Below are 13,025 nucleotides of genomic sequence, written 5' to 3' on the forward strand. Positions count from 1 at the left end.
CATCTCTCTCGCTTCCCGTCGACTCCCGTCCTGTTGCCCGGGGCGCGGGTGCTGGTATACCGTACTGAATTGGTACTGGTGAACGGTTGTGGGATTCAGTGACAGCAATGCCTGTTTATGCAACCACCCCAAGGCAGCGCCGCTAGTTCTCACTTTTCGTTGCGGCATTCCTTCTTACTTGGAAATGCATCATCTAGCGGGAAAGCCACTTAGCAAGAACTCAAGAGCAATGACCAGATGTCCTGGTGACGAAGTCTCTACAGTCTTGCTATTCGTCGACGGTATATCAGCCTCTCTGGTCACGCTCAGGAGGCCTCTCCCCAATCGTATTGCTTTACGACGTTTGCCTTCGTCGCCTCCACTTCTCGACCAAATCTAGTGTGGAAACAACCAGGGTCGAATAGGAAGGCCGTTCGGCCCGGTCAACGTACGGCCAAGCGGCCAAGCATGCGGTGAGGTGGGTTAGGCATTTTGTCAGCCTCCGTCCCGTTCGGAGTAGAGCGTTTTCTTTCCCGTCTCGAAGGAAGGGCTGAGCGGCCAAGACCGGCGTTTCCATGTGAGGTGGGGTTTATGGCTTTAATCCTCAACGGTCAAATCACGATGCATAGGAAGCCCTCAGACGCGTGGAAGACACTACGCCCCTGAAGGCGGAGGCCTTTTGATTTCTTTTCGCCACAACGACAGTAAGTAGACAAATCGTGACTGACATCGAAGGGCGGCTGTGCCATCGTTGCCAGTTCACTACTGGAGGCTTGTCCGGCACATGGGTTTCTGATGGACCGTAGGTGGCCTCCCTTTCTGGGGATATCCCGCCGCAACTCACGAGGGTCGGTGCTCGATTTCGTCCTGTCATTGGGGAGGGGAGCACGGGAAGCGTTTTCTTGCGTTCCTGCATGTCGATCTGGAGCGTTGCTTGTCTCCCAAAGGATTGTGGCATCATCCAACCACAATCGTTTTGTTCGATGTTGGTGACAGTGAGCACAGCCCCCTCGGACATGTGGTCTTCCGCCTGCGCCACGAGGTTGCAGAGATGTGCTGGGAAGATGAGAACTGGTCTGTGGGTTTGGACGATCATGGGAAGTAAATGGTGTAGTGTGCCACACTTTCGAACGGACTCGAGCCCGAGTTTTGTTCGCATTGGTGCGTCAACTTCCAGTCTAGGAATATGCAGAATACAGCTGATGTCGCACGGGAAGCACTAGCCACACCATCTCAAGAGAGCGCATGGACCACCGTAAGTCAGCGAGTCCAAGCTTACCTAAGGGTGCACGAGATGGCAGCTTCCCACCGCCTTCCAAATTAGGTCTCTGCTGGTAGATCTCCAATCAAGCGCGTCAGGTTCGTCATCGATTGTGAGAGGGTTGCCTCTGCGTCGCAAAGCCCCGAACTCAAGTCTCCATTGTCGGAGCTTCGCCAAATCGTCACAGCCTACCTGCTATCTCGCTGCATCGCACAAACTCAATCACCATGGCGACAAAGAAGGCTACGAATTGGAAGTTGTGGGGAAAGATGCTGCTTGGGTACGTTGAGACTCTTCAAGGTCTGTAGAGAATGGCGAACTGACAGATGGGCATAGTGGCGGGATCTTTTGCGTGGGCGGCCCGGCCTTCACCATGTGGGTGTCGCCGACGGAAGAGGAGCTCTTCAAGAGATACAACCCCGAGCTACAGGCCAGGAGTCTTGCGAATCGCGAAAAGACGCAGGAGGAGTTTGACCAGTTTGTTACGAAGCTGAAGGAATACTCCAAGTCGAACAAGCCGAGTACGCCAGTCACATCTTGGAATTACGGTTCAGCATGGAGCTAACACAGTCAACAGTCTGGACGGTGCGAGACGAAGATATCGAGAGACAAAAGCAGGCACGCGTGAATGAGCAGAGGAGGAGAGAGGCCGATCTCAAGGCACAACAAGCAGCGATGCGCAAGGAGTCGGGAATGTCGGATGACTTGGACTGATGTCCCGCCGCTCTGCGACGGACTGTACTATATCAACGTGGTCTCGGAGGGTCTGGGATTATGCCATGTTTGGCTGTATAACAACGAAAGATACCATGCTGACCTTTGAGGGTTGCTTTCAGGCGTTTGAGGGCTCAAAGACATTTGGATGAAATTGACAGACTACGCGGCAGTAGTGTTGCGTTCTTGGGATGGCCGGATTGATATCGGCCTATTGATAGAGACGTGATAGGATGCATCGTGCCAGGAGACATTGATTGTCAGTGACGCAGAGCGTTAACCTGGTTCAACACCACTCGAGAAGGCAAGCCGAAAAGCTCATCACTTGGCTGGCCCCACCTCATTCGGTGAGCTTTCGGTGAGGTCCAGAAAAGGAACGTACCTCGGCACAATACTATTTCCGCAAGCGAAGGAAATTCTTGGCACGCACAAAACCTCCATCATTGCATCACCCTCATCACGCAAAGCTGACAGAGCCGACTTCAGCCTTGTGGTAGATAATTAAACGTGTGACAAACAATAAACGAATCACGGTGAGTAGTTTGCCCACCTCAGTGAAATTTACTTCCCTCGGGCGCTGCACACAAGGCGGGACGGGAAGGTAGAGGAAAGAGGGCGGGGTGGGAATATGCGTGTGGTCGTAGCTCCCGTCCTCGCCTGAGGGGGGTCGGCCGGCCGCTGCCCGCCCGGGTTTTTCCCACCTCCATACCACACATTTTTGCTAATTGCCCTGAGGACGACCGCACAGCATCAGCTTGCTTCCCTTTCCCCCACCCGCAAAACCACCACGCCAAACCGTCCCTCTCCCTCCCCAAACTCGTCAATTCTCGAGCCAATCTGCCCACCATGTCGGACGTCCAGGAACGCCTCAAGAAGCTCGGCGCCTCCGCGCGTATCGGTATGTTTGCGTCAATGTCTTTTTGCTCTATGCTGTCGTTATGCTGTCGGTTTCGAAATTGGTAGCTAATATACGCGATGCGCAGGGTATGTGTGAACCTCCGAAAATTGACCCCTCATTTTTTCCCTACACCCATTCCCTCACCGAGAACACCGCGAAATATCCAGAAAAAAAGACAAAATTGCCTACAACCACAATTCTCGAACCCGTCCATTCGCGCGAAATGTTTACAAAGAGGAAATGATGACTAACGTATCGATGCTTCGCCCGACGATAGCGGCAAGGGCACTCCCCGCCGCAAGATGAAGCGTGCGCCCGCGCGCTCCGCCGCCGACGACAAGAAGCTCCAGGCTGCCCTGAAGAAGCTCAACGTCCAGCCCATCCAGGCCATTGAGGAGGTCAACATGTTCAAGTCTGACGGCAACGTCATCCACTTTGCTGCTCCCAAGGGTAAATGACCACCAAGCTACCACCATCACCGTTCACGTCCTCTTTTCCGATGCACCTCTATTCCTCCACCAGAGGATAGCTCTTCCTCTCTCCCATACCTCTCTCACCGCACGAAGAAGTACCTAGACGTATGCTAAGAATGACCCTTTTTCCAGTCCACGCTGCCGTCCCCGCCAACACCTTCGCCATCTACGGCAACGGTGAGGACAAGGAGCTCACCGAGCTCGTCCCCGGCATCCTCAACCAGCTCGGCCCCGACTCCCTCGCCTCGCTCCGCAAGCTCGCCGAGAGCTACCAGAACATGCAGAAGGAGGGCAAGGACGGTGAGGAGGACGACATCCCCGACCTGGTCGAGGGTGAGAACTTTGAGAGCAAGGTCGAGTAAGCGGCGAAATACTTCACAGCAGAAGATGAAAGATTTGCCGAAAAAAGATCAATAAATGAAAAAAAGCTCCCAAACCAAACGGTGCCACCCCCTCTGCGACTACCTTTATACTTTTTGTCATGGGAGTTCGAGGGAGAAGAGAGATACTTTTTTTTTTATCGAAACCATCCTTGGGTTCCGTGGATTGCCTATCATCTATGAACGAGCGTGTGGGTTTTAAGGAATGGGAAAAATTAACGAGATACAAACTTGACTTCCAACGCAAAAATCGATCGATACGAAGACGCTCCCAATGTGTTTTCCGGCGGTTGAAATTGTGTGCGTCGTTGTGGATGTGAGACGGTAAGAGGAAGTCAGGCTCTCAGGAGGTGCTTAAGGCTCGCCGTTCATGTCCAAACTGCGTAGTATTGTGGTCTCGACAAGGTCAACGATTTGGACTCACAGCGTAATGAGATGGTGAGTTGATGAAGATGAGATGTGAAGAGTGAAACCGAATGATTTTCCAATTGCGCTGCACTCATGTCTTTTAGCATCCATACCACCGTGACGAATTCCATCCTACAACCTCGCAAACTCCTCATCCCCAACATTGACAACCCACCCCGCCAGCGCAACCCTCCTCACAGCCTCCTTGACCTCCCTCCGACAAGCAAGCATCTCCCCGCCCTTGACCTTGCCATACGCATCAACATCCAATGCCCGCCGCAGCAACCCCCCGACCTCATCGTCGTCACCACCTTCTTCCGTGGCCACCCGCTCCGCCACCGCCGCCCCAAGCTCCCACATCCTCCGCCTAGAAACCAAACTCGCGCCCCGGACATCAAACGCCTTCCGCCCCTGCAGCACGCCGCCCATCGTGCCCTCATCAACACCACCACCGCGTGTCCAGACAGCAGCGAGGTTACTCGCCGCGATCTTCTCCGCCCCGGCCCGTCCCCTAACCCTCCGTTTCGAGAACTCAAACTCTCTAGACGTGGTCCGCACCTCGAACGGCGAGAACCGGTACCCGCCCTTCCAACGCGCCGCTTCATCCACTACGGCCTTCATTCGTCCGCTTGCTGAGAAGGCGCGCTCGCAGCCTGTAGCGGAAAACTCCGATTCCGGGAGGACGACAGACGAGATGTAGGCGTTGCCGGGGTGGATCAGCAGGGAGGTCAGCGAGGCGAGGAGGGAGGTGCACTGTTTGAGCGCGAGCTTGTCGGAGCAGGATTTCGAGGTGGTCGGGGGCGCGTCGCCGCGGGCTGGTTTGCGGCGGACGATGCCTAGGTGGGAGAAGTAGGCTCTTCCTGGGAGGGGGGTTGTGTCTGTCGTTGTCCCGAGAACAGGGGCAGAAGTGGGAGTGGTGACGCCCGGGGAGGTTGTAGATGAGGACGAAGACGGGGGCAGATCCCAGGGTGAAGCGTCTTCTTGGGCTGCCATTGTGAGTTCCATGCTTGCGTCGCCGCAGGGGGCTTCGGAGCAGTACATGTGTAGGGTGACGCCGTCTCTGATTGCAAAGGGTTGGGGCGAGGAAGGGGAGATGGCGGAGGGTGGGCGTCTTGTGATGATGTTTGAGGTGGGCGAGCTGCCCTGCGAGTGGGCGTCGCATTCGTCCAGGAGGTAGCGGTTGAAGGCGCGGATGGCGAGGACTTCGGCGTGCCAGTCGTGGAGGGCGTTTCCTTTTGCCAGGGGGAGTTTGCTGGCTGGGAGACACTTCATGCCCGTTCTGCGGTAAGTGTTAGCTAGGTGGTCATTGATGGGATTAATGAGATAATGATGTCTGGTATTGCTACGGATCGTGGGAGCTACGATTGTGGTCCGTATAGAACATCGTGAATTAAGCAAGATGAGATCCGGCGCCTGAAGTATGGACCATATGAATCAACTCTCAGTTATAAGATCCGAGATCATCTACACAATACCATATATATGACCATTTTACTTACGCGAGTGAGAGACAAATCAAAACACCATCTTTCTCTGCGACGATGCCGCTCAGGGGAACCCATTCATGTAGGCCATTATCTCTAACCTGGGGCCTCCGTTTCGTGGGTAGCTTCTTGAACTGCCCTAGGACAACATCTGCGATCTCATCAGGGTCGGCTGGCATTTTTAGCGGCCGAGATATGCTCATAAGAGGTCTCGTCACCTTCAGCCAACTTTTCATCACCGGTATCCGTTCGACATTTTCTCTCAAGCATGAACCTGTGTCGTAGGCCGCACATCTCGACTTGAAGTTGAAAGTGGGGCTTCGGGAGTGGGCAAGCCACACACCAAGGTATTTCGATATGTGGCGCAGCACGAGTTGACCAGTATCGGTTATGGCTATCTCCACGTGACACATGCACCACCAGACAGACCCACTCTTTCGTCCCGTCCGCGTAGGGTTGACGCCCACTAGGCTATTCTACCCTCCCACGACGAATTTCCGAACCAGAGTCGAAAATTGTAGAATCTCGCGAAGAGTGCCAGCCTGGTCTTACCCTCCCCTTCCCGAACCCTTTGACCTCATCGACAAGTCAGCCAACGTTCGCATTCAATACCGCCAATGTACGTTCAATAGATTACCCCCTCGTCCGGTCGACCCTCGATTTTTTCCTTCCGACTGCTGGCCTAGCGATTACCCAACACAACCGCAACGTCACCATTTCCGAAAGACAGCCGCTTTCCACGAACAACTTTGCTGGGCCAGACGAAGAGAACGAATCGAGGGTCGATTATAGGAGGATCTTCCGAAATTTTTACGAGGGATTATTTTCTGACTGATTGTTCAAGATGCGCACGTACGACGACACGTTCTCCGGACAGAGAATCTACCCTGGAAAGGTACGATGATGACAACGCCACCCATCCCTCCCTACATCTCCGATATCATCTTTTCCCCCGTCGATCGAAGGAACCTGTTCGAAGCATGGCTGGGCAGTAGGGGAGCTCAACCCCAGATGGAAGAGATGGGACATGAGGGGCAACGACTTGGATGAACGAGCAAGCCATGTGGCGACGATTGATCGACGGGGAAAGGAAAGATGATTGCAAGGAGACGAATTCACGGAGGAGGCAAAGACATAACACTCTCCATGGGAACAAGACGCTGACGAGACTCTGATTACAGGGTAAGCTCTACGTCCGCGGTGACTCCAAGATCTTCCGTTTCCAGAACGGAAAGTCCGAGTCCCTCTTCCTCCAGCGCAAGAACCCCCGCCGCATTGCCTGGACCGTCCTGTACCGTCGCCAGCACCGCAAGGGTATCTCTGAGGTGAGTGCCAAACCGTCGCGACGCTGCCATAAGGTCCCATTCGAGATTTCAATATCGAACCTTGTCACGCGTCGCGAGCCTACAAACCCCCCAACACCAAAGGAACAGATGACTGACCCCCACAACAGGAGGTCGCCAAGAAGCGCACCCGCCGCACCGTCAAGGCCCAGCGTGCCATCGTCGGTGCCTCCCTCGATGTGATCAAGGAGAAGCGCTCCATGCGCCCCGAGGCCCGCTCCGCCGCCCGCGCCGCCGCCATCAAGGAGTCCAAGGACAAGAAGAACGCCGACGCCGCCGCCAAGAAGGCCGAGAAGGCCAAGTCCGCCGCCGCCGGTGGCAAGAAGGGCCCCATCGCCTCCAAGCAGGGCTCCAAGGGCGCCGCTCCCAAGGTCCAGGCCCGTACCCGTTAAACAGCCTTTTTTTTCTAGTCTCTCGTTGAGGAATTGGGGAAAAAAAGATTATGGGTTTTGGGCTTTTTCTTCTCTTGACATGATGAAATAAAAAAAGAGTAAAAACATTTCTCTGTCGAGACGGCGTGAGGCTGGTGTGACATGCGGGAAGCAAAGAACAGAAACGGCCACCAACCAATCCCGGCCGAGGGTTAGGTTCTTTCTCTCAACCCTCTGGCTGGTGAGGGGGACCGTTTGATCGAAGGAACGAACGCTTCTGACAACGAACGATGGTGAAAGGCACAATACGACCAGGTTCAAAAACTTGATTGGAGTCGAGGGTTCATTGTGCTTTGAAACGGGGACTTTGGGGTTCTATAACTACACAATCTCACGGGTAGCACGGAATTTGCATGGAATTGTCCCAACGGGGGATTCTTACCAACGTTTTTGATCCTTGAATTCCGTACTTTGGTGACTAGTCTTCTTGTGTTATGTACCTTTCGAATGGTGACGTGATTCTTGGAGGTTGACATACGTGAGACTCTCTCTCAAGTATTTCAGAGAGGGATATGTCACGGATCTGAGCCTCGTCCACGAGCCCAACGCTCCCCATCCCTCGAGCTGACCGTCCCTTTTCCTCAAGAGAGCGGAGCTTCAAGTTGGGAAAGCAGCAAACATATCGCATCTCAAGTGACTGGCCCCCTTCCACTAGAGTGCAGAACACCGTAACACTCCTTCCATTCCTCGGCCTCCCGCGCTCGAAACGGGGACTCGAAGCCTATTACAGATGACAAACATTCGCGCAAAGCCCAAGCCCTTTTCCCATCCCGTAATGACTTGAGGGGATTCACTTCTATAGCTCTCACTACGCCCATCGCCGGAGCTTCACCTACTGAATTTATCATCTCTGCGACGGAGAACATGACTACATGAAACTTAAGCCAACCCCCTACATTCATTCATTCACTATAAAGACGATCATTGACAGACATCCATACCCTCGTCCTCACTCAAGTACATCAAGCCGGTAAGGCAGGCTCAAGTAGCATCATCACTAGCCTTAAAAGAAAATATCAAAGGCCCGCCTCCATAACTGACGTCCGTCATCGTCTCGATTCATGATATCCCAAGTTTACCCGCATCATGCCTGCTATGGGAACAAGACACACGCATGATATAAATCTGCGTAAGAGATCTTACCCGTTGTACGTATTCAGCAACACCATGGCCAGCGTCGTGGAAAAGATAAACCCACCCCCTCCTCCTTCGGTCCCTTCTCCCCGCCGGTCTCTCTTCGCGGCAATATCGCATCTCCGAGCCCCGCTACCGAGGCGAAGTCCGTCTGCTCTGCAAAGCTCCCCAAAGGCATCTGACAGTGACACGTAGTTCATAGCGCGTAGCTCACATCATAGCCATCAGATGAATGCTACTTAGCAAGTTGCCAAGGAAACGGATACGCATGTCGACATGACTGTGAGCAAGTCTCATGAACCATTCAGTGTGTCTCTATTTCTATAAGCGGAAGCCTCCGTCTAACGAAAGTTCAAAATTCTAAATGAGCTTTTGTTCTAAACGCGTCGTCGGAAAAGTTTATCTTTTCTTTCCCCCATCTTTCGTCTATAAAAGAGAGACCAATGATCTTGGTTTTCTCAAAAGGCATTTCTCATCATGTAAAAAAAGGAACCCGCCCAACGCAAAATTCATTAAATCTTTCAAGTGGCACAAGTTACCAACTCTTTACAGAGCCTTGAGAACGGGCTCAGCGCCAGAGACCTCGAGACCCTGGAGCTCAGTCTCCTTCTCGGCGTAGACGACCTTGCCGTGGTCGATGACGATGGCGTAGCGGGCGGTGCGCTCGCCGTGGTTCCAGCCGATGGAGGTGGAGAAGGCGGCGTTGGCGTCGGAGGCGAAGACCTGGGAAAGCCGGGTTAGTTTATCAATGCTTGTGACGATGGCTGTAATATCGCGCGATGAAAGATGACGAGGAGAAGACACGAATGCAACTTCGCGGATGAGGCGATTTGAGCGTATCGTGGTATCATGTTGAGACTCGTTTCCCACCCCCTTGTGGAGGGGCAGAGTGGGGGGTGGGGGGCGGGCGGCGTTTATCGGAGTCGGTGAAGGGGTGAGCTCCACGGAAAGAGGGGGAGGGGTAAAACAACACAACGCAACAGCACAGCACGGCTAGAGCTAGCTCAAGAAAACAAGTCGAAAAAAAGTGCAACAGAAACAGCAAGACAGAGACGGGTAAAACTCACAATGAAGTCGTCCTTGATGTTGTTGGCCTTGCCCCAGCCGGACATGACAAAGGGGTCGTTGTAGGCGAGGAAGATGACCTGGTCGACGCCCTTGGCCTTGAGCTCGTCCTTGTGCTCAATGTAGCCGGGCAGGTGGGAGGCGGAGCAGGTGGGAGTGAAGGCACCGGGGATGGAGACGATGACGACCTTCTTGTCCTTGAACTCTGTTGGGAGACGGGAGCAGTCAGCCAAGAGGATCTTGTGATGCTTCGATTCATATAGAGAGACTTACCCTTTGCGGTGTCGTACTTGATGGGGATACCGCAGACCTTGAAGTCGGCAGTCTCCTCCTGGTGGGGGATGTACTGGAAGGCAACGCCCTCGGGGAACTGCTCGCCGACCTTGAGACCAGACATTTTGATGTTTTGGTGTGGGTTGGTTGAGGAAATTGGTGAAGAAGTGCGTTGGAGATGTGAGAGTGGATTGGTAGTAGAGTGTTTTGTTGAAGAATGGAAGGAAAGGGAAAACAAGATCAGATAAAGGAAAGGAAGGTAGGGCGAATTAGTAGGTGGGCGGGATATCGAGGGATCGCCGAGTCAGGGTCCCAGGCGCAATTCTGCGAGCTTCCAGGGAAGTGGAGCTCGTGATGATTTGTATTTGAGATACGGATACTACGCTCCTTAGCCGCGGGGCGGCCACTCCTTCCTGGGACCACCGCCGACCATCTCAGGCACAGGCACAGGCAAAGTGTCTTTGTGACGGAATACAAGTGGGCAAAAAAGTGCGGACCACGGGGACCTACCGTTGCACTAAGTTCTAACAAGAGGGATTCGACGGTTTGATTTGTCTCGGAACTCTGGAGAGTTGTCTTGTTTGCCCGCTTTCGCGATGAAAAGCCATGCCATGATGCAAAGTATCCTTTTTTTCCCCTACTCTAGGTACCTCAGGCAAGGAAGGTAGCAGATAACAGCAGCATTCAAAGTGACAACAGACAGAGTATCCGTATGGGGGAGGTACGAATAGATGACATGTACCTTGAACTCTGATAACACCAGCAAAATGCGCACCTCTTCGGCCCACAGAGTGACATGACGCAAGACCGGGAATTTATGCCGCGTCCGTTTGGGCTCCGATCCCCGGCCTCTCTCCCCCGGTGGGGGGAGGCGAACAAGGGCCCCTCTCGGCCGTCCGAGCATCCAGCCTGTCGGCCTTCTACCAACGTCCTTCGGAGTTACTGTGCCAAGACGTTGTGACTCTGGGAGCCTTTTTGTCATCATGGCGAGGTCCGGGTACTCCAGACCCGGCCGGCGTGACATTTCTGGATGTTGGTGGTCGTTGGCGTGCAGATGGTACAAAGTCGGCGAGCATGTGCTTGTCTGGATTTTGCCTGATTTTATCGTCTGAAGAACCAGCTGCCGGGACCCAGGAAAGTCAATCGTCCGGTACCTGGTTCACATAACAACACACCGCAACCGCATGTCAGCGCGGCTCTGTGTGGCAAGGCAGAAGTTGCGCCGGCGTCGGCCGTTGCTTTTTACTGCAGCGCTCTCTCCGAAAGCCATCCGAAGTTTGAAAGACTCGCCATGCTCAAGCTAGATAGGAATTTCTGAGCTAAAGCTGAGAAGTTGTAAAACAAAACTTTTGCGCCTCATCTGACGTCGATTCGCAAGAGCAGAACCCGCGGTGTTTGCCAAGGGCGCTGATGACAGCTGACAAAGGCCGAACCCACGGCAATCTGTGCCTGTGATTGGTTGCATCGTCGGATGCTTGTGTCTTCTTCCAGCATGACTGACATGTTCAAAACTGTTGTCATACCATGGCGATAGCTCCATTACTTTATGCATCATCACTTGGAAAGATCGCATTGCTTGAATCATGGCCAGCCAGGACGAAGCCAGACCGCCGTTCCCGCCCTTCACCGAGGAAACCGCGAGGATCAAGGTGAAGGCAGCCCAGGATGGATGGAACTCCAAGTCCGTGCCCCTCAGCAGCCAAAGCAAACGCCCACTGACATCGCCGCAGAAACCCCGCAAAAGTGAAGATGGCTTACACGCCTGATTCCGTCTGGCGCAACAGAGACACTTTTCTCCAGGGTCGAGATGAGATTGAGCAATGGCTCACCAAGAAGTGGGAGAAGGAGAATGGATACCGGTTGCGCAAGGAGCTGTTCGCCTTCACTGATAACAAGGTAAGCTCCCCAGAGTTACCGTTGACCCCGCAGCTGTAGCTGCGCTTTTGAAGGATCACTGACCTTTGGAGTAAGATTGCCGTTCAATTCTGGTACGAGTGGCATGATGAGTCGGGACAGTGGTGGCGGACGTATGGTCTCGAGGATTGGACCTTTGCCGAGAGCGGGCTTATGCGCAAGAGACAGATGAGCGGGAACGATGTCAAAATTGAAGACGCAGAGAGGTGGTTCCGGGATGGCGTTGATGTGAATACCGTTGATATCTCTGAGAGGCACTGGTAAAATCTGTCCCCTGTGCCAAGACATTGTCTGAACTGCAAAGATCCGAATCCTTCCCGTAGACTAGTACCGGTAGGGCACGACTTCCAATGATTCGTGGTATGGCTCGTATTCCTGGCGGCAGGGCTTTTGTCTCGAAGTAGTAAGTCTAGAATCCTCTCGGCTGACACCTGTGCATCTGTTGGATAAATCTATCTAGTGTAAAATCACTGTCGAAAATGCGCCATCGTGTCTCGAGGTTTGGGGAAATGTTATCAATCAGATGGGGAGTGAGACAGGCACATATCTTGTCAAGATATTCCACAGGAGGCCAATGTTCTAAATACCAAAAACAGGCGTAAACATGACTAGCAAGCCGCCCACGAGGAATTCGCGAGTTCTCCACGAGGGGGGAAGTGTGTGCGACTGCCCTCTCTGACCCTGAGAGCCAAGCACCCACGTACCTAGGTCAAGATTCTCGGGCCAGCACATGGGCGGCACGCTCCCGACTCTCATGGAACGCATATTGCCATCGAAGATAGGAAGGTGAGTTGGGCCATGGTCCACGCTAGAGAGTTTTCTTGGTTTCGAGTAGAAAGATGTAGGGAAGACTTAGCGTCGTGTGGTCCAGGTCGCCAAGCGCATGACAGGAGCTTGACGCCACGATCCAAAGAGGCGTTTATGGAGACCAGAGAGACGATGCGAGAGCTAGGGGAAGGAAGAGGCCCCTGCGCGAGGACGAGACGATGGCAATTAGCAAAGCATCAACCCCGGCTGACGGTTCGCATTGTTATATGAGATTACCCGAATCAGTCATTGTTCCTATCAAGGCTTTTGAGGATACCAAGAAGTGCAGCTTTGCCAGAAGCCAAACAAGAAGAGCAGAGACGGGCTGTGACGAAAACCATCAGCTTGCATATGATCACGCCGCGTTCAGAGCAGTCACAGATACACACAATGGTTATTTTGCGGCACGATAGGCGAGCCAATACCTTGTACAGAACGCAGCTGGAAACATGCCCGGCGAT

General features: G+C 53.6%; 6 protein-coding genes across 6 annotated transcripts; 4 read left to right on the forward strand and 2 right to left on the reverse strand.

Annotated features, from left to right (window-relative positions):
* Nucleotides 1–1,018: 1,018 nt before the first annotated feature.
* HER10_EVM0005199 (assembly factor cbp-4) lies at nt 1,019–2,344 on the forward strand. Its single transcript, XM_035474822.1, has 3 exons — nt 1,019–1,520; nt 1,577–1,761; nt 1,818–2,344. Exons 1-3 carry the CDS (start codon nt 1,468–1,470, stop codon nt 1,952–1,954), a joined length of 375 nt encoding a protein of 124 aa, XP_035326841.1. The 5' UTR covers nt 1,019–1,467; the 3' UTR covers nt 1,955–2,344.
* Nucleotides 2,345–2,800: 456 nt separating this feature from the next.
* On the forward strand, nt 2,801–3,687 carry HER10_EVM0008310 (nascent polypeptide-associated complex subunit beta; the record flags this gene model as incomplete). Its single annotated transcript, XM_035477837.1, has 4 exons — nt 2,801–2,852; nt 2,938–2,944; nt 3,130–3,302; nt 3,458–3,687. The coding sequence occupies 4 exons, from the start codon at nt 2,801–2,803 to the stop codon at nt 3,685–3,687; spliced, it is 462 nt and encodes a 153-aa protein (XP_035327050.1).
* Nucleotides 3,688–4,245: 558 nt separating this feature from the next.
* Nucleotides 4,246–5,776, reverse strand: HER10_EVM0009214 (adenosine-deaminase; the record flags this gene model as incomplete). Its single annotated transcript, XM_035478707.1, has 2 exons — nt 4,246–5,392; nt 5,613–5,776. 2 exons carry the CDS (start codon nt 5,774–5,776, stop codon nt 4,246–4,248), a joined length of 1,311 nt encoding a protein of 436 aa, XP_035327135.1.
* Nucleotides 5,777–6,086: 310 nt separating this feature from the next.
* On the forward strand, nt 6,087–7,760 carry HER10_EVM0001815 (60S ribosomal protein L24). Its single transcript, XM_035471550.1, has 3 exons — nt 6,087–6,492; nt 6,779–6,922; nt 7,051–7,760. The coding sequence occupies exons 1-3, from the start codon at nt 6,442–6,444 to the stop codon at nt 7,330–7,332; spliced, it is 477 nt and encodes a 158-aa protein (XP_035326564.1). The 5' UTR covers nt 6,087–6,441; the 3' UTR covers nt 7,333–7,760.
* Nucleotides 7,761–8,570: 810 nt separating this feature from the next.
* On the reverse strand, nt 8,571–10,379 carry HER10_EVM0003114 (redoxin). The gene is made up of 3 exons (XM_035472800.1): nt 9,844–10,379; nt 9,573–9,775; nt 8,571–9,228 (listed from the first exon to the last, which is right to left on the reverse strand). Exons 1-3 carry the CDS (start codon nt 9,965–9,967, stop codon nt 9,052–9,054), a joined length of 504 nt encoding a protein of 167 aa, XP_035326671.1. The 5' UTR covers nt 9,968–10,379; the 3' UTR covers nt 8,571–9,051.
* Nucleotides 10,380–11,177: 798 nt separating this feature from the next.
* HER10_EVM0003945 (uncharacterized protein) lies at nt 11,178–12,432 on the forward strand. The gene is made up of 3 exons (XM_035473606.1): nt 11,178–11,524; nt 11,574–11,739; nt 11,815–12,432. Exons 1-3 carry the CDS (start codon nt 11,427–11,429, stop codon nt 12,019–12,021), a joined length of 471 nt encoding a protein of 156 aa, XP_035326739.1. The 5' UTR covers nt 11,178–11,426; the 3' UTR covers nt 12,022–12,432.
* Nucleotides 12,433–13,025: the final 593 nt, after the last annotated feature.

This window comes from Colletotrichum scovillei (assembly GCF_011075155.1).
Source record: "Colletotrichum scovillei strain TJNH1 chromosome Unknown Contig00011, whole genome shotgun sequence".
NCBI classification, from domain to species: Eukaryota; Fungi; Ascomycota; class Sordariomycetes; order Glomerellales; family Glomerellaceae; genus Colletotrichum; species Colletotrichum scovillei.

Bases quoted from the DNA above. Each gene is read 5' to 3' on its own strand.
- HER10_EVM0003114 (XM_035472800.1), bottom strand. From the start codon at position 9,967: ATGTCTGGTCTCAAGGTCGGCGAGCAGTTCCCCGAGGGCGTTGCCTTC. The intron at 9,776-9,843 runs GTAAGTCTCTCT...GTCTCCCAACAG, and splicing joins CAAGTACGACACCGCAAAGG to AGTTCAAGGACAAGAAGGTC. The intron at 9,229-9,572 runs GTGAGTTTTACC...CGGCTTTCCCAG, and splicing joins ACATCAAGGACGACTTCATT to GTCTTCGCCTCCGACGCCAA.
- HER10_EVM0005199 (XM_035474822.1), top strand. From the start codon at position 1,468: ATGGCGACAAAGAAGGCTACGAATTGGAAGTTGTGGGGAAAGATGCTG. The intron at 1,521-1,576 runs GTACGTTGAGAC...AGATGGGCATAG, and splicing joins TGGGGAAAGATGCTGCTTGG to TGGCGGGATCTTTTGCGTGG. The intron at 1,762-1,817 runs GTACGCCAGTCA...CACAGTCAACAG, and splicing joins CTCCAAGTCGAACAAGCCGA to TCTGGACGGTGCGAGACGAA.
- HER10_EVM0003945 (XM_035473606.1), top strand. From the start codon at position 11,427: ATGGCCAGCCAGGACGAAGCCAGACCGCCGTTCCCGCCCTTCACCGAG. The intron at 11,525-11,573 runs GTCCGTGCCCCT...ACATCGCCGCAG, and splicing joins CAGGATGGATGGAACTCCAA to AAACCCCGCAAAAGTGAAGA. The intron at 11,740-11,814 runs GTAAGCTCCCCA...CTTTGGAGTAAG, and splicing joins TCGCCTTCACTGATAACAAG to ATTGCCGTTCAATTCTGGTA.
- HER10_EVM0001815 (XM_035471550.1), top strand. From the start codon at position 6,442: ATGCGCACGTACGACGACACGTTCTCCGGACAGAGAATCTACCCTGGA. The intron at 6,493-6,778 runs GTACGATGATGA...CTCTGATTACAG, and splicing joins AGAGAATCTACCCTGGAAAG to GGTAAGCTCTACGTCCGCGG. The intron at 6,923-7,050 runs GTGAGTGCCAAA...CCCCCACAACAG, and splicing joins ACCGCAAGGGTATCTCTGAG to GAGGTCGCCAAGAAGCGCAC.